The 26,050-nt window shown below is 40.2% G+C and overlaps 2 protein-coding genes across 2 annotated transcripts in view; one reads left to right on the top strand and one right to left on the bottom strand.

Moving 5' to 3' along the window:
• The window catches only part of LOC124776704 (WD repeat domain phosphoinositide-interacting protein 3), a 127,454-nt gene extending 107,880 nt beyond the window's left edge, over positions 1 to 19,574 (bottom strand). Inside the window, exons 1-3 of the mRNA XM_047251814.1 lie at positions 19,367 to 19,574; positions 19,104 to 19,280; positions 18,795 to 18,977 (exon numbers count right to left, since the gene is read on the bottom strand). Coding sequence (XP_047107770.1) covers positions 18,795 to 18,977; positions 19,104 to 19,280; positions 19,367 to 19,433 — 427 coding nt within the window. The 5' untranslated portion in view covers positions 19,434 to 19,574. The remainder of the gene's footprint in view (positions 1 to 18,794; positions 18,978 to 19,103; positions 19,281 to 19,366) is intronic.
• Positions 19,575 to 19,602: 28 nt separating this feature from the next.
• The window catches only part of LOC124776705 (rRNA methyltransferase 2, mitochondrial), a 70,966-nt gene continuing 64,518 nt past the window's right edge, over positions 19,603 to 26,050 (top strand). The window contains exons 1-2 of the mRNA XM_047251816.1: positions 19,603 to 19,872; positions 19,945 to 20,084. Of these exons, the coding sequence (XP_047107772.1) occupies positions 19,682 to 19,872; positions 19,945 to 20,084 (331 nt within the window). The 5' untranslated portion in view covers positions 19,603 to 19,681. The remainder of the gene's footprint in view (positions 19,873 to 19,944; positions 20,085 to 26,050) is intronic.

Raw genomic sequence — 26,050 nt, forward strand, 5'->3', positions numbered from 1 at the left:
CATTGGAAGAAAATCTACGGACAGTAGCATAGAAATACCCAGTAAGAGTCTAGACTGGGCCAGTGGCGTACTTACGTGTTTCGTGTACAAATGTTGTCAGTACGTGCTATGAGACATGGTGGGATCAAAAGAATGTGTGCCACCAGATTTTTTTTATTTTATTTTTTTATTTTTTTTATGCAGCCAATAATAGAGCAGCAAACTGATGATATGTTTTGAATACATTTGGAAAACAAACTGAAGCCTTGCCGTAAAAGATTATAAATGTAATGTAAGGGCAGTGTCGCAACCCTTGACATAATACAAAAAACTGTTAAATATATCTCTGCTCTATGTTGCTAACCAACTGATCATTGCAAGCACACTGAGTAAGTGGGTCAATGTTTTTTAATTAAATCGTGGGAGGACGGAGGTAGATTAATGTTTTCTATTAAATCATGGGAGGAGATAGGTGGATACTAAATCTGCGAAACCACTCCACTTCGCACCATTTGCAGACATAATCCCAGAATCTCTCTCTAAACTCACTAATGCACCAAAAAACAGCAAACAAGAAAATGGTTTCAATTTTGTCACTAGAAATACATTGCCCACATTCTTGCCTATCACTGGTTATTTGAAAGTATCATGCCAATGGCTACGTGAAACTGACATACTGCCAATCTACGAGCAGTTCATAAGTTCCGTCCTGACTGCCGCTGGCCCTGATCTAGACTTTAGCCAGGCCACGTAATATTAGTTGCGGGTGACTTTAACCCACTGAGTACAGACTGAGACGTCTGATTCAATGCAGGAGGTACCAACAGTCTTGCGAAGTTCTTCTTAACACTTTTCCGAAAATTGTCTCGAGTGGCTAGTTTGACAGACCACAAAAAATGGAAACATTTTAGACCTTGTAGCTATGAACAGGCCTGATCCAATCGACAATGGCAGAGGCAGGGATTAATGACCATGATTTCATCATAATGACTTTTGTTACTAACATTAATAAATGAACCAAGGAAACTAGAAAGAGCATACAGACAATAGTTAGAATCCCACTTCGACAAAGGACTGACATCATTTAGTTCCAGTTTGATGGACGTACAGAAATCATGGACAAAGTTTAAAAGAGACTGTAAATCATGCTCTGGAGAAGTATGTGCCAAACAAGTGGACTAAGGGTGGAAAAGACCCACTGGTTTAACAACAAATTTCAAAAAATGCTGATGAAGCAGAGGCTGTTGCATTCCCGGTTCAAAAGAAAATGCGCAAATGACAATAGGCAAAAATTTGTAGAAATATGCATGTCCGTAAAAAGATCAATGCGTAGAGCTTACAACTACAACCTACATGCCTTAGCAAAAGACCTGCCGAGAAGAAATTTCTGGTCTTCCACAGAATCACTAAGTGAGACTAAGGCTCCAATCCAGTCACTCGTTGACCAGTCTGGTGTGACAGTAAGTTGTTGTTGTTGTTGTTGTGGTCTTCAGTCCAGAGTCTGGTTTGATGCAGCTCTCCATGCAACTCTATCCTGGGCAAGCTTCTTCATCTCCCAGTACCTACTGCAACCTACATTCTTCTGAATCTGTTTAGTGTACTCATCGCTTGGTCTCCCTCTACGATTTTTACCCTCCACGCTGCCCTCCAATACTAAATTGGTGATCCCTTGATGCCTCAGAATATGCCCTACCAAGCGATCCCTTCTTCTAGTCAAGCTCTGCCACAAATTTCTCTTCTCTCCAATTCTATTCAGTACCTCCTCATTAGTTATGTGATCTACCCATCTAATCTTCAACATTCTTCTGTAGCACCACATTTTGAAAGCTTCTATTCTCTTCTTGTCTAAACTATTTATCGCCCACGTTGCACTTCCATACATGGCTACACTCCATACAAATACTTTCAGAAACGACTTCCTGACATTTAAATCTATACTCTGTTCTTCAGAAATGCTTTCCTTGCTATTGCCAGTCTACATTTTATATCCTCTCTAGTTCGACAATCATCAGTTATTTTGCTCCCCAAATAGCAAAACTCCTTTACTACTTTAAGTATCTCATTTCCTAATCTGATTCCGGCAGCATCGCCCAATTTAATTCGACTACATTCCATTATCCTCGTTTTGCTATTGTTGATGTTCATCTTATATCCTCCTTTCAAGACACTGTCCATTCCGTTCAACTGCTCTTCCAGGTCCTTTGCTGTCTCTGACAGAATTACAATGTCATCGGCGAACCTCAAAGTTTTTATTTCTTCTCCATGGATTTTAATTCCTACTCCAAATTTTTCTTTTGTTTCCTTTACTGCTTGCTCAATATACAGATTGAATAACATCGGGGATAGGCTACAACCCTATCGCACTCCCTTCCCAACCACTGCTTCCCTTTCATGCCCCTCGACTCTTATAACTGCCATCTGGTTTCTGTACAATTTGAAAATAGCCCTTCCCTCCCTGTATTTTACCCCTGCCACCTACAGAATTTTAAAGATAGTATTCCACTCAACATTGTCAAAAGCTTTCTCTAAGTCTACAAATGCTAGAAACGTAGGTTTGCTTTTCATTAATCTATTTTCTAAGATAAGTCGTAGGGTCAGTATTGCCTCACGTGTTCCAACATTTTCACGTAATCCAAACTGATCTTCCCCGAGGTCGGCTTCTATGAGTTTTTCCATTTGTCTGTAATGAATTCGTGTTAGTATTTTGCAGCTGTGGCTTATTAAACTGATAGTTCGGTAATTTTCCCATCTGTCAACACCTGCTTGCTTTGGGATTTGAATTATCATATTCTTCTTGAAGTCAGGGTATTTCGCCTGTCTCATACATCTTGCTCACCAGATGGAAGAGTTTCATCAGGGCTGGCTCTCCCAAGGCTATCAGTAGTTCTAATGGAATGTTGCCTATTCCCGGGGCCTTGTTTCGACTTAGGTCTTTCAGTGCTCTGTCAAACTCTTCACGCAGTATCATATCTCCCATTTCATCTTCATCTACATCCTCTTCCATTTCCTCAAGAACATCGCCCTTGTATACACCCTCTATATACTTCTTGCTCCTTTCTGCTCTCCCTTCATTACTTAGAACTGGGTTTCCATCTGAGCTCTTGATATTCGTGCAAGTGGTTCTCTTTTCTCCAAAGGTCTCTTCAATTTTCCTGTAGGCAGTATCTATCTTACCCCTAGTCATATACACCCCTACATCCTTACATGTGTCCTTTAGCCATCCTTGCTTAGCCATTTTGCACTTCCTGTCGATCTCATTTTTGAGACGTTTGTATTCCTTTTTGCCTGCTTCATTTACTGCATTTTCTCTTTTCATCAATTAAATTCAATATCTCTTCTGTTACCCAATGATTTCTACTAGCCCTCGTCTTTTTACCTACTTGATCCTCTGCTGCCCTCACTATTTCATCTCTCAAAGCTACCCATTCTTCTTCTACTGTATTTCTTTCCCCCCCCCCCCCCCCCCCCTTCCTGTCAATCATTCCCTATTGCTCTCCCTGAAACTCTCTGCAACTTCTGGTTCTGTCAGTTTATCCAGGTCCCATCTCTTTAAATTCCCACCTTTTTGCAGTTACTTCAGTTTTAATGTACAGTTCATAACCAACAGATTGTGGTCAGAGTCCACATCTGCTCCTGGAAATGGCTTACAATTTAAAACCTCGTTCCTAAATCTCTGCCGTGCCATTATATAATCTATCTGAAACATGTCAGTATCTCCAGGCTTCTTCCATGTACACAACCTTCTTTTATGATTCTTGAACCAAGTGTTAGCTATTATTAGGTTATGTTCTGTGCAAAATTCTACCAGGCGGCTTCCTCTTTCATTCCTTACCCCCATTTCATATTCACCTACTACATTTCCTTCTCTTCCTTTTCCTACTGTCGAGTTCCAGTCACCCATGACCATTAAATTTTCGTCTCCCTTCACTATCTGAATAATTTCTTTTATCTCATCATACATTTCATTAACCTCTTCGTCATCTGCGGCATATAAACTTGTACTATTGTGGTAGGCGTGGGATTCGTATCTATCTTGGCCAGAATAATGCATTCACTATGCTGTTTGTAGTAGCTTACCTGCATTTCTATTTTCCTATTCATTATTAAACCTACTCCTGCATTACCCCTATTTGATTTTGTATTCACCTAACCAGAAGTCTTGTTCCTCCTGCCACCGAACTTCACTAATTCCCACTATATCTAACTTTAATCTATCCATTTCCTGGCATGACAGTAAAAGATAGCAAAAGTAAAGCCAAAGTTTTAAATTTGGTTTTTAAGAAATTGTTCATGCAAGAGAATCATATAAACATATCGTTATATAAATGATATGGATATAATAGAGAGAAACATTCCACGTGGGAAAAATATATCTAAAAACAAAGATGATGTGACTTACCAAACGAAAGTGCTGGCAGGTCGATAGACACACAAACAAACACAAACATACACACAAAATTCATGCTTTCGCAACCGACGGTTGCTTCATCAGGAAAGAGGGAAGGAGGGGGAAAGACGAAAGGAAGTGGGTTTTAAGGGAGAGGGTAAGGAGTCATTCCAATCCCGGGAGAGGAAAGACTTACCTTAGGGGGAAAAGAGACAGGTATACACTCGCACTCACACACATATCCATCGGCACATATACAGACACAACCAGACATATGTAAGGGCAAAGAGTTTGGGCAGAGATGTCAGTCGAGGCGGAAATACAGAGGCAAAGATGTTGTTGAGTGACAAGTGATGTACAATGGGCGGCAACTTGAAATTAGGGGAGGTTGAGGCCTGGTGGGTAGCGGGAAGAGAGGATATATTGAAGGGCAAGTTCCCATCTCCGGAGTTCTGATAGGTTGGTGTCAGTGGGAAGTATCCAGATAACCCGGACGGTGTAACATTGTGCCAAGATGTGCTGGCCGTGCACCAAGGCATGTTTAGCCACAGGGTGATCCTCATTACCAACGAACACTGTCTGCCTGTGTCCATTCATGCGAATGGACAGTTTGGTTGGTTGCTTTTGGGGAGAAGGAGACCAGACAGCGAGGTCATCGGTCTCATCGGATTAGGGAAGGAAGTCGGCCGTGCCCTTTGAAAGGAACCATCCCGGCATTTGCCTGGAGCGATTTAGGGAAATCACGGAAAACCTAAATCAGGATGGCCGGACGCGGGATTGAACCATCGTCCTTCCGAATGCGAGTCCAGTGTGCTAACCACGCGAATGGACAGTTTGTTGCTGGTCATTCCCACATAGAACACTTCACAGTGTAGGCATGTCAGTTGGTAAATCACGTGGGTGCTTTCACACATGGCTTTGCCTTTGATCGTGTACAACTTCCGGGTTACATGACTGGAGTAGGTGGTGGTGGGAGGGTGCATGGGACAGGTCTTACACTGGGGGCAGTTACAACGGTAGGAGCCAGAGGTCAGGGAAGGTGGTTTGGGGATTTCATAGGGATGAACCAAGAGGTTAAGACAAGGCGGAAAGACACTCTTGCTGGAGTGGGGAGGATTTCATGAAGGATGGATCTCATTTCAGGGCAGGATTTGAGGAAGTCGCATCCCTGCTGGAGAGCCACATTCAGAGTCTGGTCCAGTCCCGGAAAGTATCCTGTCACAAGTGGGGCACTTTTGGGTTTCTTCTGTGGGAGATTCTGGGTTTGAGGGGATGAGGAAGTGGCTCTAGCTATTTGCTTCTGTACCAGGTCGGGAGGGCAGTTGCGGGATGCGAAGGCTGTTTTCAGGTTATTGGTGTAATGGTTCAGGGATTCAGGACTGGAGCAGATTCGTTTGCCACAAAGACCTAAGCTGTAGGGAAGCGACCGTTTGATATGGAATGGGTGGCAGCTGTCAAAATTGAGGTACTGTTGCTTGTTGGTGGGTTTGATGTGGACGGATGTGTGAAGCTGGCCATTGGACAGATGGAGGTCAACGTCAAGGAAAGTGGCATGGGATCTGGAGTAGGACCAGGTGAATCTGATGGAACCAAAGGAGTTGAGGTTACAGAGGAAATTCCAGAGTTCTTCATCACTGTGAGTCGAGATCATGAAGATGTCATCAATAAATCTGTACCAAACTTTGGGTTGGCAGGCTTGGGTAACCAAGAAGGCTTCCTCTAAGAGAGCCATAAATAGGTTGGACATGCGGGATATTTGTGTATAAGGAAGTGTCCAGGGCCTCGTTACGATGGAGCAATTCCCTTCATGCCGATCACCTGCTACCCTACCTAAAACCTCTTTCCTCATTACCTTAGCCAGCTTCATCCTAACCCACAACTTCTTCACTTTTGAAGGGCAGACATACCAACAATTGAAGGGAACAGCCATGGGTACCAGGATGGCCCCCTCGTACGCCAACCTATTTATGGGTCACTTAGAGGAAGCCTTCTTGGTTACCCAAGCCTGCCAACCCAAAGTTTGGTACAGATTTATTGATGACATCTTCATGATCTGGACTCACAGTGAAGAAGAACTCTGGAATTTCCTCTCCAACCTCAACTCCTTTGGTTCCATCAGATTCACCTGGTCCTGCTCCAAATCCCATGCCACTTTCCTTGACGTTGACCTCCATCTGTCCAATGGCCAGCTTCACACATCCGTCCACATCAAACCCACCAACAAGCAACAGTACCTCAATTTTGACAGCTGCCACCCATTCCATATCAAACGGTCGCTTCCCTACAGCTTAGGTCTTTGTGGCAAACGAATCTGCTCCAGTCCGGAATCCCTGAACCATTACACCAATAACCTGAAAACAGCCTTCGCATCCCGCAACTACCCTCCAGACCTGGTACAGAAGCAAATAGCTAGAGCCACTTCCTCATCCCCTCAAACCCAGAACCTCCCACAGAAGAACCCCAAAAGTGCCCCACTTGTGACAGGATACTTTCCGGGACTGGATCAGACTCTGAATGTGGCCCTCCAGCAGGGATACGACTTCCTCAAATCCTGCCCTGAAATGAGATCCATCCTTCATGAAATCCTCCCCACTCCAGCAAGAGTGTCTTTCCGCCGTGTCTTAACCTCTTGGTTCATCCCTATGAAATCCCCAAACCACCTTCCCTAGCCTCTGGCTCCTACCCTTGTAACCGCCCCCGGTGTAAGACCTGTCCCATGCACCCTCTCACCACCACCTACCCCAGTCATGTAACCCGGAAGTTGTACAGGATCAAAGGCAGAGCCATGTGTGAAAGCACCCACGTGATTTACCAACTGACATGCCTACACTGTGAAGTGTTCTATGTGGGAATGACCAGCAACAAACTGTCCATTCGCATGAACGGACACAGGCAGACAGTGTTTGTTGGTAATGAGGATCACCCTGTGGCTAAACATGCCTTGGTGCACGGCCAGCACATCTTGGCACAATGTTACACCGTCCGGGTTATCTGGATACTTTCCACTGACACCAACCTATCAGAACTCCGGAGATGGGAACTTGCCCTTCAATATATCCTCTCTTCCTGCTACCCACCAGGCCTCAACCTCCACTAATTTCAAGTTGCCGCCCCTTGTACATCACTTGTCACCCAACAACATCTTTGCTTCTGTACTTCCACCTTGACTGACATCTCTGCCCAAACTCTTTGCCTTTACATATGTCTGCTTGTGTCTGTATATGTGCCGATGGATGTGTGTGTGTGTGAGAGAGAGAGAGAGAGAGAGAGAGAGAGAGAGAGAGTATACCTGGTGTGTGTGTGTGTGTGTGTGTGTGTGTGTGTGTGTGAGAGAGAGAGAGAGAGAGAGAGAGAGAGAGAGAGAGAGAGAGAGAGAGAGAGTGTGTGTGTGTGTGTGTATACCTGTCCCTTTTCCCCCTAAGGTAAGTCTTTCCGCTCCCGGGGTTGGAATGACCCCTTATCCTCTCCCTTAAAACCCACATCCTTTTGTCTTTCCCTCTCCTTCCCTCTTTCCTGATGAAGCAACCGTGGGTTGCGAAAGCTTGAAATTTGTGTGTGTGTTTGTGTGTTTTTTTATTGTCTCCTATCAACATACCAATGCTTTTGTTTGGTAAGTTACAGCTTCTTTGTTTTTAGTTATATAAACATATATTAACACACAGACTCCCATATGGAGAACACAGTAATAAGGATCCATGGCGTAGAGAAACAACTGAAAGCTAGTAAGTCTCCACATTCTGATGGAATTCCAATTCAATTTAGCAAAGACTACTCTGCAACACTGGTCCCTTACTTAGCTTGCATTTATTGCGAATCTCTCCCCCAGCACAAAGGCCCAAGGTATTAGAAAAAGAAGCATGTCACTCCTATATACAAGAAGTGTAAAACAACAGACCTGCAAAATTACAGACCAATATCCTTCACTTTGGTGTGCTGCAGAATCCTTGAACATATTCTCAGTTCGAATATAATAAATATCTTCGAGAAGAATAAGCTTCTGTCCACAGATAAGCAAGGTTTTAGAAAGCACCACTCGATCGAAACTCAGCTTGACCTTTTCTCACATGATATCTCGTGAACTATGGATGAAGGGCAACAGGCAGATTCTATATTCCTAGATTTCTGTAAAGTATCTGACACGGTGCCACATTGCTGACAGTTAACAAACACATGAGCCTATGGAATAGGTTCCCAGATATGTGAGTGGCTTGAAAATATCTTAAGTAACAAAACCCAGTACGCTGTCCTCGACAGCGACTGTCCTTCAGAGATGAGTGTATCATCAGGAGTGCCCCAGGGAAATGTGATAAGACTGCTGTTATTTTCTATATACATAAATGATCTGGTGGATGGGGTAAGTAGCTGTTTGTTGATGATACTATGTATACGGGAAGGTGTCAAAGCTGAGTGACAATAGGATGATACACGATGACTAAGACAAAATTTCTAGTTGATGTGTGATGAGTGGCAGCTAGACCTACATGCAGAAAAATGTAAGTTAATGCACATGAGTAGGGCAAACAAAGCAGTAATGTTTGAATACAGGATCAGTAGTGTGCTGCTTGACAGAGTCACATCACTTAAATATCTAGGTGTAATGTTGCAAAGAAATATGAAATGGAATGAGCGTAAGGATTATAGTAAGGATGGTGAATGGTCAACTTCAGTTTATAGGGAGAATTTCCGGAAAGTGTGGTTCATCTGTAAAGGGGACCGCATGTAGGGTACTGTTGGAATTGTGTGAACAAAATATTTCGTGTGAGATGGCAGCAAAGTGCATCTTGTGAAATATAATACAGTAGAACCCCTCTAATCCGAACTCGGATGGTCCGTCACTCCGGTTAGTCCGACCATGCTGAGGCTCGCGAGCCTGTGCCAACTTGTCACTGACTGCACGCCTGTCGGGCCATTGTTGGGATGTCTATCACTGTGCATATTGTTATACTGTATGTTATTGTGCAGTTTTATCCTTTGTTGGGATTAAAAAACGTCGTCATTTGCTTTATTCCATGTTTTCTACAGTACTTATTACTGCAGATTCATTGTGTGTACAGTTGTCTGTTTTTCAACATGTCTGGATTCAAATTTAAACACACAACTCTTTCACTAAACGAAAAATTAGCAGTGCTACAATGACTGGACGAAGGAAAATCGCTCAAAAAAATTGCAAAGGAACTGAATGTAGGTGTTACGACAGTTAAGGACTGGAGGAAGCACCGGAAACACATTTAATCCTATACAGTTACGACTGATGGTGAAAACACACTGAAGAATCGCAAAACATTAAAAAAGTCTAAGCTTGAACTGCTTGATAATGCATTGTGGATGTGGTTTTGTCAAGAAAGAAGGAAAGGAACTCCAATATCCGGGCCAATTCTCAAAGAAAAAGTGATAGTTTTGCACAAAAAACTGGAAGCCGAAAGTAAATTTGCTGCCAGTGAAGGCTGGATTGATCGTTGGAAAACTCGTCATGGTGTCTGATTTGTTTCTATTTACGGTGAAAAACTATCTGCCGACGCCGCAACTGCTAAGGAGTTTTCTGTTAAGTTTAAAGAAATTGTAGAAGAAAATCAACTGTTACCCTGCCAAGTGTATAACATCGACGAGACAGGGCTGAACTTTAAAATGTTGCCAACAAAAACGCTCGCAGCTTCAAATGAATCCGTGGTAGGAACGAAACTTATTACTGATAGAATAACAGTCATTCCTTGTAGCAAAACAGATGATACCCACAAGCTCCTCTTGTTCGTCACTGGCAAATCTACAAAGCCAAGGGCATTCAAAAATATAAACTTATCTTCCTTGCCGGTTTATTACCGCAATAAAAAAATCTGCTTAGATGGACTGCAACATTTTTAAATACTGGTTTTTCGAGGAGTTTGTGCCATCGGTCAAAAAAGACTTGAAGCAAAAAATCTGCATGTTCGTGCTCTACTGCTCTTGGATAACGCACCATCAGACCCATCTGAGGAAGATTGGGTGAAAGGGGACATAAAAGCTCTCTTTCTGCCTCCTAATGTGACCTCACTCATCCAACCAATTGATCAAGGCGTTATCGAATGGTTAAAAAGGCGATATCGCAGAAAGTATATCAGCTCAATCTTGGAAAAATCTTATTTGAGGCAATGAAATCCCTGAACATCAAAGATGCTATTTACACAACCGCTGCAGCAAGGGACAAACTGAAACCTGACACACTGCGAAAATCGTGGCGTAAGCTTTGGGCACAAGTTATGACTGAAAATGAGCATACCGAAGATGGGCAAAACAATGACGCACTGGAAATCGCTAAAGATCTACAAACTCTGGAGCCGAACGTCCCTGCCACTGAAGTTGAAGAGTGGCTCAACGAATGTAAAGAGCTCAATGACGACCAGATTGTTGCCACTGTTAGCCAGGAAACTGTCAATGAGGACTCGGACGGCGAAGACGAATCCCCCACCCGGACTTCACACAAGATGTAAAAAACGCTTTTTACATCGCCCTTCAATACATCGAGCAGAATCCAACTTCAACTCCAGTGGACATTTTGTGCCTAAAAAATGGAGGGACACTACAGCTAAATCTAGAATAACATCTGCTAAGCACAAATGTATCACTGACATTTTTTCCAAGTTATTTGTTTTTGTTTATACTGTAAAAACAATGCATACAGTATAATCATTTCTTAGTTTATACATACAGTAGTATATTTCTTTGTAAAAAATTTCTTTTTATTTGCAGTGCTATAAACATTTTTTAGTTTACAGTATATATCATTTATACGTTATTAAGTACAGTATAGTACTGTAATTTGTTTGTTGTTTTTCCTTTTAAAACCAATACATATTATAGTGTGTGTAGACATTTTTTAGTTAATATATTGTTGAACACTGTGTAAAAAAACATCTTTTTATATTGCTGTAGATGTCTTTTAGTTCTTAAATCGTTTAATTTTTTGTGCTAAATGTCTTTTTATATTTTTTTGGATAATCCGACCTTTTTTTTGTTCTGACCATGGTCCCGGTCCCAAAGGTGACGGATTAGAGGGGTTCTACTGTAGACCTCTCTGGTGCTATTGTATGGTCCGAGCTTTGTGTGTGTAAAATAATGATCCTTGGTTGTTGTGTATGATGTATTTTACCTGTAAGCACAAATATATTTACTGGCACTAAATGACTTTTACTCACTATTACTTACTTAACTGTGTCGACTCGAATAGGTTATGGGCCCAGCGTAGCATTTGGAATAAGTATATCCATAACATAGTGGTGAGAAAGTATTGAAAAAGTTCCAGGTAGTGCACTTGCATGAAGTATGGGTTATTCTTACACGATGGATGCAACTCTTTTGTATTATTCTTTACGTTAAGAAAGATCAAAGTTACTGTTAAAATGAGTACAGCACAAATTCCACAGATTGAAAGACTAATGGGTTGCGAAAACAATGCAATGTGGAAATTTGCAGTAGAAGCGTTTTTACGTCTGGATGACCTATGGGATGTGGTGGATGGGACAATGAAATCCACAGATCAGAATTATTCAAGTATATCACTGGTTGACTCGGTGAATTATATTCACCTTGAAAAAGCTGCGACAGCGAAAGAAGTCTGGGACAAATTACGAAGTGCATTTCAGGATGGAGGTCTTACAAGAAAAGTAGGATTATTAAGTGAGTTAATTACCACTCAGCTGGACAAATTCAAACTTGTAGACAAATACGCCACCTCGAACCGACTGAGAAACATTGGGTTTGAGATTGTTGATGAATGGATAGGGACACTACCGTTGGTAGGACTGCCCGAAAGGTATGCACCTACGATTAAGGGGATGGAAAGTTCAAGCATACCGATCACAGGCGACAGTGTTAAAGTGAAAATCCTACAGGATGTAAAGAATACTTACAGCTGTCATGTGTTGAGGAAGGAAACTGCATCTGCTCTTTATTAAAAAAACAAAAGGAAGAAATCAGTGAGGTGCTACAGATGTCAGAAGAAGGGGAATATTGCATCTCAGTGCAGAGAAAAAGTAAACCCAAGGTCAGACATGCAGCACAAGAGGTATTTTGCTGATAGCCCAGAGGCAGGGACCAATAATAAAGGTAAGGCGCTCTCATGTTTTTATTCTTTTGGAGATGTGAGTAACTGTCCACTGAAATGGATTTTAGATTCCGGTGCAACTGTGCATGTTGTTAAAGACAAATCTATTCTTTATGATGTTAAAGATAAGACTCATATAGGAATATCTACTGTTGATGGCAGCAAGCTCCAATGTCATTTGGCTCAGGAACTAGACCTACATGTAAGTGTAAATGGTGAACCCAATATGGTTGCAGCACATGACGTTCATTATGTAAAAAATGTTGTGAGTAACCTACTGTCTGTAGGAGAAATTGTCAAGAAGGAAATACAGTCACTTTTGACATGCATGGAGCAACAGTAATCAACAAAAATGGTGAAGTTATAACTACAGCAAGGAACAAAAGGGGTATTTTTTAAGTTGGATACCACTGCAGTAAACTAGAAATGTTAGTCATTCATTATACTCAGCGGAAGGTTTTTTTATAGCACCACAGACTTGAACACTTAAATAGAAAGAGTATATCCTTAATAAAGGTAATGGTAAAGGGAATGCAGAATTATAGTGTATCCAACGACCCTTGTGAGATATGCATAAAAGGAAAACAAACGAGGCTACCTTTTAAAACTAGTAAAAGCAAATCTGCAGAGGTCTTATAGTTAGTTAATCCATACAGATGTATGTGGCCCAAAGGAGTGCAAATCTATGGGAGTTGTTATTTTCTTACGTTTATTGATGATTATTCACAATATACTCATGTTTATTTTCTTAGTTCCAAAGACCAAGTGTGTGTGACTTTTGAGAAATATCATAATATGGTGAAAAGGTATATGGGAAAGAAGATTAAGATCATCAGGTATGACAACGGGAGAGTATATAATAACCAGAAATTGAAGACACTTCTTGCAAAAATGGGAATCAGGCATCAAACTACAATGAAGTACAACCCATCTCAAAACCGGGTCTGAGAGGAATAGGACCATTCTCAAAAAAGCAAGGAGCATGATAACTGATGCTGGATTATCCAAAGATTTTTGGGCAGAGGCAGTATCAACGGTCATATATTTGAACACTAGATCACCTACAAAAGCATTCAGGAATAGAACCCCCTATGAGATATGGGTAGGAAGGAAACCTGATCTAAGCAATACAAGGGTTTTTGGTTGTGATGCAATGGTGCACATTCCAAAACAGACGAGAGGAAAATGGGACCCAATAAAAAGTACATTTTTGTAGGCTATTGTGAGAAATTCAAAGGGCTACCGATTACTGGATCCATTGAATAAAAGGATAGTCACAAGCAGAGATGTAGTATTCTTTGAAAATAAAAAGGACACTGAAGAGGTCAAGACTACTAAGTTAACTGCACCTAATTCCAAGAGTGAAACCTTAGGTGAAGAAAGAGAAAGTGAAAACAGAAGGAGGATAGTCAAAGGCAAATGGAGACTAACTGTGATGGCAATGAGTTTGAGGATGAACAAAATGAAGAGAACAACGTAAGGCATTCTTCTTGCGTTCAAAAACCAAAAGAATATCTGGACTTCGAGATGTACGCAGTTCTGTCTTTTAATGATGAGCCAGCAACAGCAGAAGAAGCAATGAGCGGCCTGAACTCTCAAGAACGGAAAGAAGCAATGAAGAGAGAATTGGAATCTTTATTTCAGAATGAAACCTCTGAATAGGTAAAAATGCAGCCGATAATAAACCATTACAGGCAAGATGGGTATTCACTTTGAAGAGCCCTGAAAACTCATCACCAAGATATAAAGGACGACTTGTAAAAAAAAAAAGATATTCGCAAAACAAGGGGTAGATTACAAGGAAACTTTTTCACCTGTAGTCAAGTATGCCTCACTGAGATAGCTTTGAGCCTTGGCAGCAAAATGAAATTTAAAAATTCATCATATGGATGTAAAAACAGCATATTTAAATGGGAAATTGGAGGAGGAGATATATGTCATTCCACCAAGAGAAGTCATGAGAACCAGATTGGAAAGGGAAAAGATGTGGCATTTGTGAAAAAGTGCACATTGCTGGAATCGATGTCTACATAAAAAATAAATATGAACATGAAGCAATCTATGGCAGATCCCAGTATATACTATAAAAGGGGAAGAGATAATAATAATGGCAATATGGGTGGACAACTTCTTTATCCTGACTGAAAACGAAAGCCAAATGGGAATTTGTAAGAAACAGCTGCAAACCAAGTTTAAGGTGCATGATTTGGGAGAAGTTAAACATTATTTAGGTATGCAGATCACTGAGGATGAAGAGAGACAAGAATTGAGCATAAAATCAATCATCATGTACATAAAAAATCTAAAGGAAATTTGGCATGAGTGACTGTAAACCCATAACTATGCCAATGGAAGTAGGAGTGAAGTTAAATACAAATGAGACACATGTGGCATGTGTCAAGAATGTTCCATATTTAGAAGCAGTAGGGAGCCTGTTATATTCGTCTCAAACGTCACAACCTGACATTGCTTTTGCCACCAACGCAGTGAACAGACATTGCAGAGACCCACAGGAAAAGCACTGGGAAGCTCTGAAAAGGACATTTCAATATCTAAGAGGAACATCAAACCACGAATTAAGATATCATAATAAAGAAGGCAATGCAAAACTAGAAAGCTACAGTGATGCGGACTGGTGGAGTGAATTAGGAGATAGGCACTCCACTACTGGCTGCTGCTTTAAATTAAGGGTCGGCCTCACTTCATGGTACTGTCAGAAGCAAAAAACAGTCGCATTGAGTACCATATAGGCCAAGTTTTTGGCACCATCTTACACCACACAGGAAGCACTATGGCTAAAAACATTAATATGTGAAATAGAACTCAATTTAATTGTGTAATTGTGGAACATATAACAATCTTCTGTGACAATAAAGGTGCCATTAACCTACCTAAAATTGATGTCACAAGTGCTAGGACAAAACATATTGATCAAAGGCACCATTTTATTCGGGACCTCATAAAGCGACAATACATTGCCGTGGACTACCTGCGCACAGAAGACATGTTGGCTGTCCTGCTGACAAAACCCTTGGATGAAGAGAAATTTGAAAAGGCTGTGGGGCTATTTGGTTTATCTTATGAAGGCAAAACACACAATATATGTTCAAAGGCGATGTTGGAATTGGAATTGTGTGAACAATATATTTAATGTGAGACGGCGGCAAAATGCATCGTGTGAAATATAATAGACCTCTCTGGTGCTATTGTATGCTTTGATTTTTATGTGTGTAATATAACGTTCCTTGGTTGTTGTGTTCGATGTATTTTACCTGCAAGTGCAAATATAGTTACTGGCACTAAATGTCTTTTACTCACTATTACTTATTCAACTGTGTTGACTCTAATAGATACTAGTGCAAATCATTGTTGAGTACTGTTCGAGTGTTTGGGATCTGCACCAAGTGGTATTAAAGGAAGACTTCGAAGCAGTTCAGAAGTGGGGTGAAATCAAATGGGAATCACTGGAGGATGGGTAACATTCTTCTCAAGGAGTGCTATTGACAAAATTTAGAGAATTGGCAACTATAAGGGTGAGGTCATAACAAAAATCCATGGAATGTGCAAATAACTAAACTAATGAATAGTTAGTGAACAAAGATGTCTGACAGTTGCAGTAGGATTGGTGTGGCTGCTTCATGTGTCTACCTGAACCAACCATGTAATGCCATTCCATGTGTTTCTCTGTGGCAACATTTTAGTGTTGTCACAACTCTATAGATCACTATTGTTTTCATCACAGCCACTTGCAGTTCAATTGAAAGATGGTAAAAGCACTGCCAGCTGTCAGGAATCATTTTTTGCCAATTCTACTAGACAGTAAAAGAAGTGCTACTCAAGGGCAAATCTTTACTTTAACCCCAAGTTCCGCATGAGTACGCTGCAACCCAATTTGAATGATTATGTATATTTGCTGGGATTGCAACCCTGTTTGAATTAAGAAGAGTGTTGCCAAAATGCTGAAGAATTTGTTGCAGCAACATTCAGAAAAGAACTCCCAACATCTCAAGTGCATCTACTGGCAAGTCTCTATTTCCAGAAGGCAATCTACAAATGGTCGTCCGCCTTCTACTTATCACTCTCATAGGAACCACACAGATAAAACTGGCCTACAAGTCATCGACCAACTGGAAACTAATTACAAGTGGTGTCCCACAAGTTACCATCTTAGGCCTCTTACTTTTTCTTGTGTCCATTAATGCCCTTTAAACAGCAATATTACCAGAAGCCAAATTTGTTATGTCTGCAGATGACACAAACATCACCATAAATAGCAAAACAGTCCAGTTTTAAAACAGTGGTTAATGCAATTTTTGGGTCAATGGAAGTGTCCGATTCCACCCATCTGCTGACCCATGACGTAAGGGTGTTGTGGTGTGTGACGCCATTAAGGCGTGCAGTTTATGAACTGGTTATGTTTGTAGATGTCGTCTTGTTATGTTTGATGGTGCCCTGTGTGTATGTGTGTGTGTGTGTGTGTGTGTGTGTGTGTGTGTGTGTGTGAGGGGGTTTGACCTGCTTTGCAGTGCCAAAATTTGAGGTCAACTGCAGCTGCCGATACCGAAACACCAACTACTACAACAAAAACTACGGAAACTGGAATCAGACAAATCCCTTGACCACAGATGACGATACCAAAACACCGATACCTGCATATAAAACTCTACGAAAATTGTAATCAGTCATGTCCCGTGACCGTAACTATTGATATGAAAAAACCAACACCTACAACTATGAAAAACAGAACCAAAACAACAGCACCTCAAAAAATTCAAAAGTCAAACATCCCAACATAGATTAACACATTTGATACACAATAAATACACAAAACATTACAACTTGAGAAACATTGACCCAAAAAAACAATTACCTACCACCAACAAATTTTGGTCAAAGGGAAGTGTCCGATTCCTGTAGATTTTGTAATTATATTTTTTATTCATCATTTTGTGTGGTTTTCTTTTTTTTTTTTTTTTTTTTTTTTTTCCCCCCCCTCCCTAAAACCCCCAATTTTTCATGGTTGTCCTTAGTTTGATTGTGTTTTTGGAGGGAGATGCTATTGTCTTATTCATACGTATTTTCACGTTTTTTGCTGTATGTATGTAGAGACATCATAGGCACTATATTGGAGAAGCTGAGAATAGCCACTTCCACCATATTGATGACGTCATGGGTCAAAGCAGACGGGTGGAATCAGACACTTCTGTAATCCTCAAAATTTCATGGACAATAATAAATGATTTCTATGAATTTTGCAATCAAACTTTGAAAAGACAGACTATATGCAGTTAAAAACTTGCAGGAGACTATGTGTAAAATATGATAAGCATGTAGAAGAGAGACTGAGAATGCAACATTCTTGGGATTACAACTTGATGAAAAATTCAATTGAGAGGAGCATATCGCAGAATGGCTTAAAAAAGTATCTTAATAAATCTATGTGCAATGTGGAAACTGCCCGACACAGGTGATAAGTGTGAATATACAATCCAAAACATGTTGTCATAGCAATCATTAACATTATGTCACTGTCAGAGCCAATGACTTGTATTTAATATTCTTCTTGACACATAATGCCATATGCCAGCACCCATAAAAGTTTGGCTACCAATAAAGTTTAGCTTAAAAGAAGTGTGGAAGATTTATCAATGACCAAATCCTTGGGACTAGTGTAGCGGGGGATACAACCCGTCGGCTTTGGACAATGACGTCACAAGTCGCCAAACGAGAAGCGATTCTTCTTAGTGTTGTAGCTCCCTTCAGTAGCTGATAAGTGTTTTTTGGCTTTTTTAAAAAAACTCACGAGATAGAATAAACAGATCCACTTTATTAAGCAATCAGTAAAAAAACGAAACTGAAACATAACAGCAAAAGCGAAAATGGTAAACTGCTCTCTGGCGACTTGTGACGTCATTGTCCAAAGCCGACGGGTTGTATCCCCTGCTACACTAGACCCAAATCCTTTTATTCCAATGATAAATTTTTTAGCAGAACCAATTAATATACAAATCAGAAATTTATCAAATATTATGTTACTGGTACAAAAAATCTGACTTATGCACATCTGAAATGACGTGATGTGATAAATTTAAATAAGTGTTGTAAACTAAGTGTATTTCTGATGATGACTGGCCACAATAGCCAAAGTTTTATCATGTGTAATTCGGGTTGTGATAAGTTAATTACTAGGCCTACCTCTCAAATGAATGTATGTTCAACATTTTTTGACTTATCTTGCAGCTACGAAGGCCATTTCACTTAGGGTCAAATCGACACATTTGCTGGTAGTCACTTATTTAGTTATGCAGTATTTAGTCACACATTTTGCTGAACTATAATCTATCAACTCACCCTTAGGATTTGGATTAGTTTCAAACACGTGTAGCTGTTGTGGATTTGCTGTGAATGTGTAGACTTTGATTACACCTTCCAGTATAACGACAATTCTATCTCTCCTGAGACGTACTCCTCGGACAGGTGCATTGAATTCCATCGCAATGACAGGTGACTTCTTCAAATCATCCCATATCATCACTAAACAGAACAAAGCATTACATACACCGATGAATACATAACAATAAAACTATTACGTCTACATGTGTTCGAGGTAATTTGAAATACACATATCTTACTATTACTTATATGTAGCTATGTAGTAACCTCTGTTCGGAGGGTAGAGCGGCCGGGGTCCACCTCCGACAAGCGCCAAATAATTGCACCGGAACAGCATTTCAACATAACCAAGACCACCTTCAGAAAAATCTTGTCGTTCTTTTTCTTTTAGTGGATCACAGTTATACACTCGAAAACCATTCTCCATTCCGCATGCAAAGCATCCTGAAATGTCGAACGTCTGTAAGCAAAACTGCGCACGTTGTACACTGTACACATTGCGGTGTCACCACGCGCACGACAATTCTCACCTTGGTCCTGATTGAAACCCGCATACAGGAGCCCATTATTGTATGGATTGGTGGTTCCTAAATTCATGTCTCTTGTAATCGTGTGCGGTGCCAAGATAAAGAAAATTTAACCTAATTTTATCTACATGCCTTCCCAGTAGTGCTGTAACCACTACTCTACTGCAGCCATTTTTATTGACATTCGCGTCCAACCAATAAGATTTTTTATTTCCCCACCGTAGACGCGGCCAAAACAAAACATAGTCGCAAAGCGGTAAGTGTTTGGTTGTGAAAGAGGATACATGATCCACTCTGTTGTCTGAGGGGTTATATGAAATGTATGGCCAAGTGTTAACGCCTGTCCACGTTAGAGGCATTGCCAGTAGAACCTGTCGCTGTGTTTTCAGCACTACAACTGGAAATATGAAACAACAGATCCCACGAAAGAAAGGAAAAAGTTCTCATCTGTGGTTGCTCCGTCAATTTTCAGACCCTTACGTGGAGAAAGCCAAGATGTCAAACTACAGGTTAATGTAATTGATATCGGAATTTTTTAAATAGTCTGTTTGTGACTAAATAATCTTAATCGTGGTTGATAGGTGTCGCAGTGCATTCAAGTTGAGGGAGATAGATGACAGATTCCATATACTGAGTCCTGGCCAGTGTGTTATAGATTGTGGGGCTGCTCCTGGCAGTTGGACCCAAGTTGCTGTTGAACGGGTTAACGCATTGGGGACAGGTAAAACATTGCATCATTTTTTATATGTTTGTACATGGTCCATTTTAATAACAGCGAGACACATGAAGGAGTAAAACACAAAAATATACAAATGTAAAGAAAATTATTGGTTGCTATTAATAGTGACTTTGTTATCCACTGTAAACATTTAGTAGTTTGTAAAGTTTTTAATCTGATGTTAACAGTTAATGTCGTCTGTATTACATGGTAACTGAGTGTTAGAGTGCCTGTGCCATTCACATTACGAAAGTTCCACGTTTTTATTAGTATTATTCCTTTAATTCGAAAAAGTTCGTCAGGAGAGAAATAGCTGGCGTAGGTTTAAATATGTTCACGCTAAAAACGGAGTAAATATCGTCTTGATGAATTTATTTGCGTTTCTATTGTTGTTGTGGTCTGCAGTCCACATACTGGTTTGATGCGGCTCCCCATGCAACTCTATCCTGTGCAAGCTTCTTCATTTCCAAGTAACTACTGCACCCAACATCCTTCTGAATCTGCTTAATGTATTCGTCTCTTGGTCTCCCAGTACAATTTTTACCCTCCACAGTGCCCTCCAATACTAAATTAGTGATCCCTTGATGCCTCAGAACAATTCCTACCAACCAATCCCTTCTTCTAGACAAGTTGTGCCACAAATTCCTCTTCTTCCCAATTCTATTCAGTACCTCCTCATTAGTTACGTGATCTACCCATCTAATCTTCAGCATTCTCTTGTAGCACCACATCTCAAAGGCTTCTATTATCTTCTTGTCTGAACTATTTATCGTCCATGTTTCACATCCATACATGGCTTCACTCCACACAAATACTTTGAGAAAAGACTTTCTGACACTTCAATCTATACTTGATGTTAACAAATTTCTCTTCTTCAGAAACGCTTTTCTTGCCATTGCCAGTCTAAATTTTTTGTCCTCCCTACTTCGACCATCATCAGTTATTTTGCCCCCCAAATAGCAAAAGGGTCATTCCATGTCAGTTCAACCAGGGGCTCCAGCTCTTAGTCTCAGATTTGACTGAAATTCAGTACACTAATTCTACCATGTGTGGAACACTCGTCTACAAAGTATTAGTTTCCCCTGCCAATTAGTTCCAGAATTATGACTTGTGAAAGAAGGTGGCATCACCCGGAAATTGCAACCCGCACCTGGCAGTCTATCTTCAGACTCAACTTCAGGTCTTCATAACTTTTGAACTATTCCGCACTGTCCAGTGAATTTTTTACAACCCAGTAACATCCATTTAGAGAACACATTCCATGAATCAAAACACCAACAACATATTTCTGAAGGGAAATAAAAAATTCCAAAATGTGATTAAAAAAATGTAATACGTTAAAAGGTACATATTGTAGGTGCCCTCTATGCCAAATATAATTCACTCAAAAAGGGTATAAATTTTTTTGTGGTAAGCATAATGTGGCCTAAACACACACACAGAACTCATCATGCCCATATCAGTCACAAAAATGAGTTACATGCACACGAAAATACAAAAATTTGAAAAATTACCTGAAAAATATGGATTTTTGAAATGTGGTAGCACAAAAGGGACAAGTGGTATCCAAGCCAAATTTCACACACTGCATAAGTAGACCATAATGATATACATCTCAAAATTTCAGCATGTTATTGCAAGACATTAGTGTACAATGCATTAATGTTTACTGCACCTTAACTGCTAAAAACCAGTCAATTGTGCTTCGAACAGAAGTTTTCCCACACTTTAGCTACTGTACTCTGTACATTGAGTGGCAAGTTGTACTGTCTTCCTGACACTGTGGTAGGAACTGGAACTGTCATAAGAATATGTTCAAAAGTAATCCAACACCTGTCTGCCAAACGTGGTCAATGAAATGATCTTGCTGGTCCTGCTGTTGCCATGAAGTTCACAAATATATCACCTTCTGCTTCACAGCACTCTGCAACACATCCTAAGTACCATTTGTCATCATAAAAAGCAATAACATAGCAACCTGGTTGTATGTTGCTACTTTTGCTTCTGAATCCTGAGTCAGACACACTGTGAAGAGACATGTTGTGCATGCACCTATAGTTATAACCAGACAATCTGCACATTGTCACAGTCCGCTGGAGAGAAGTGATGATGGCTCCTTATGCCTGCAACAGTTTAACGTGTTCTAGTCTGCTTTTTAGCAACTCTTTGACTGATTTCACCTCATCTTTCGAAACATAGAATGATTGTATGCCAGAGATATTTTTCTGTACCCGGATAAATAATTGAAGAGGTGTTAAAATGTGACCTTCTGTAGCGTGCTGCGGACTAGCTCGTGATGCCATGCACTTAATGGTAGCACCAATACAATCACATACATTTTTACCCTGACTTGTTGCGAAAAAATTCCATTCTGCGCAAATCTGAAAATCGTGGTAATGCTTGCATAAATTTTTGAGATTTTTACAGTTTTTGTACTGACCAGCTGCCTCATCACTGAAGTATTTCACAAAATGTATGTGAGGCAGCTTGTTTTTCACATATGCCATGACAGTGCGAATGTGGGCATGAACTGCAATGGCATCATGAAGTAAACAGTCACTAAAAATGCACAGGTTCATGACAGACACATCACCTGATTCACCTCTATAGTAAATCGCAAATGGCTGGAGAGTTGCTTGACTGTTGTCCCAATGATATCCTTGGATGGCATCTTGAACTGTAAATGCATAATTTTCAGAAAAGTCTAGTATTACCATAATTTCAACTTGTTTCAAATTATCCTTACAAAACTGGAGCTAAGCCGATTGTGCTGTTGCTGTGATGGTGTGTGTGGTCAGTTTGTCCGTTTTTTGACAACACATTTCAACAAAATCTTCCACTGTACTTTGCTTTGTTTCAAGACTTGTGCGATCCATGTGTGTCCGTTGTTTATAAGAAACAAGTTCATCGTCATCCATAGGGAGTTCACCATAAAGTTTGTTATTCATGTGTTCTGCAAGACTTGCCTTACCGGGACACTTTTAACACCTGTGTATCATGCACTGGTAGGAACTGATGTCACACACTAGCAGCTTCATTGCACGTTTGTAATCCAGACCAGAGGCCTTTATAGCAGCAAACATGAGCTTAGAATTTTGATGGGTCTCACATACACAAACATTGTGTGTGCCCCTTGCACTTACAGGCACAACCCATTTTGGCCGAAGATTGAAAAAAGATGATAAACCTACTTTGGTATTGGGATACTTTTCCTTGAATTCTACATATGGTTCTGATATGTTGCATAGCAAGTCTTTTTTTTATCTGTACACGTACATTTCCCATTTTCACCATTACATAGTCTCCTTTTTCCAGGCATTATTTGGCTGTAGTCATTATTTTCATAAAACTCTGACCCAGAAAGGTGGCGCAGTGTGTAGCACACTGGACTCACGTTTGGGAGGACAATGGTTCAATCTCGTCTCCGGCCATCCTGATTTAGGTTTTCCGTGATTTCCCTAAATCGCTTCAGGCAAATGCTGGGATGGTTCCTTTGAAAGGGCATGGCCGATTTCCTTGCCCATCCTTCCCTCACCCGAGCTTGCACTCCGTTTCTAATGACCTCGTTGTCGACGGGACGTTAAACAGTAATCTCCTCCTCCATAAAACTCCGACACTAGCACCTTTATTTCTGAACTATGTTGCTTATCCTGCTGAAGTTGTGGAAGCACTCCTTGGGTTGCTTTTATTTTCCTAGCTTGCTTTACCATATATGTAGAAACACTGAATTCCATTGCAGTGTAGTCAATAGACCAGCTGGAAGGTGCAAGGGTAAGAATAGCTACTTTTTTCTGGCATGTGGATATGAAACATTTTTCTTTTAAATCATGCACAATTTTGTCCAAATCAGGGTATTTCTGGCATGATTTCCGTTCCTTTGGAGCAGATAGTTCTTCCCCTTCCACCATTAGTGTGTCAGCTATTTGTGTTTTAATTCCATTTGAGCTCCTTGTAGTTTTCTTCTACCATACCTGGTCCTGTCTCTTTTCCCAACTTTGTGTGTCTTCATGGGAGACAAACGAAGAGCAGTCACTGAAGTATTTAATTGCTCATCCGCTGTGGTTGTAGGTGGCTGATACTCTTCGTCACTGTCATGTAAATTATCAGAATATTCTTCATTTTTTAGCAGTGTAAGACACCTCGAACATAACTTTTGCCCTGGTTTCATGTTAAGTCGCATGCACTGATTCACTTTCAATACTGATTTTATATCAATTTCTCTGAGGCTACACTTCACACTTCACTGTCTTCTTATGAGTCTGAAATGGATCAAAACAACAACTTTGTAGGAAAGAATACTTATCCAGAAACACTTTCATATGATGATAACAAACACTAAAGTTTCCTGGAACTGTACTTCTTGTGCCCACAGGGTGTATCCCGTATCTCCATAGCAACAAATCTTGGTCCGATTCATCCAGATCATAAAGTACAAAGCGAATGCCACATTTTGTTCCATATGTTGTTTTAAGACATTCAGATGTTTGTGCTCTACCAATACTTCAACTTGTTTGAACAAAAGCACCACTAGTACACTCATCTGCCTCCATACTGACTTTCCACAATAGTACTGACCAGTCTGAACTAGAATCTTAAAAACATAAGTAACCTGTAATTGTTGCTTGTTTCCTTTGTTGTTCCTACCTAACAATGACTCACTCTGTCCCTGAAGACTACCACTGTTTAACTTTCTGTTGCCTAATGGTTCCTAACAATTGTTGCAGCTTTATCTCAAACAAGCTGTCTGCATCATCACTATTACTTGCTGAATCGTGTTAAAAGAAACGTAACCAAATACATCTCTGTCAACTTTTATTGTACATAAATGCCTTGCAATAACAAGTTGAAAGTTTGCCACATATTATATTAAGGTATACTTATGCAGTGTTTGAAATTTGTCTTGGATACCACGTGTCCCTTTTGTGCTACCACACTTTGAAAATCCATGTTTTTCAGGTAATTTTTCAAATTTTTGTATTTTCCTGTGCACGTAACTCATTTTTGTAACTGATATGGGCATGATGAGTTCTGTGTATGTTTAGGCCACATTAAGCTTACCACAAAAAATTTATACCCTTTTTGAGTGAATTATATTTGGCATAGAGGGCACCCACAATATGTACCTTTTAAGGTATTACATTTTTAAAATCACGTTTTGGATTTTTTTATTTTCCCTCAGAAATATGTTTTTGGTGTTTTGATTCATAGAGTGTGTTCTCTAAGTGGATGTTACTGGGTTGTAAAAATTTCACTGGACTGTGCGGAATAGTTCCAAAGTTATTAAGACCTGAAGTTGGGTCTGAAGATAGATTGCCAGATGCGGGTTGCAATTTCCTGGTCACGCCACTTTCTTTCACAAGCCATAATTCTGGAACTAATTGGCAGTAGAACTTAAAATTTTGTACATGAGTGTTCCACACTTGGTAGCATTGGTGTGCTAAATTTCAGCCAAATCTGAGAGTATCAGCTGGAACATTTTCTCAAATTGGTTGAATTGACATGGAATGACCCAAAATTTATCTACTACTGTAAGTGTCTCATTTCCTAATCTAATTCCCTCAACATCACCTGATTTAATTAGACTACATTCCCATATCCTCATTTTGCGTTTGTTGATGTTCATCTTCGAAGACATTGTCTATTCTGTCCAACAGTTCTTCCACGTCCTTTACTGCCTCTGACAAAATTACAATGACATTGGCAAATAAAATTTTTTATTTCTTCCCCATGGATTTTAATTCCTACTCCAAATTTTTCTTTTGTTTCCTTTACTGCTTGCTCAATGTATATATTGAATAACATCGGGAATAGGCTACAACCCGTCTCACTCCCTTCCCAACCACTGCTTCCCATTCATGCCCCTCAACTCTTATAACTGCCATCTGGTTTCTGTAGAAATTGTAAATAGCCTTTTGCTCCCTGTATTTTACCCCTGCCACCTTTAGAATTTGAAAGAGAGTACTCCAGTC

The sequence above is a fragment of the Schistocerca piceifrons genome, chromosome 2, assembly GCF_021461385.2.
Source record: "Schistocerca piceifrons isolate TAMUIC-IGC-003096 chromosome 2, iqSchPice1.1, whole genome shotgun sequence".
NCBI lineage: Eukaryota > Metazoa > Arthropoda > Insecta > Orthoptera > Acrididae > Schistocerca > Schistocerca piceifrons.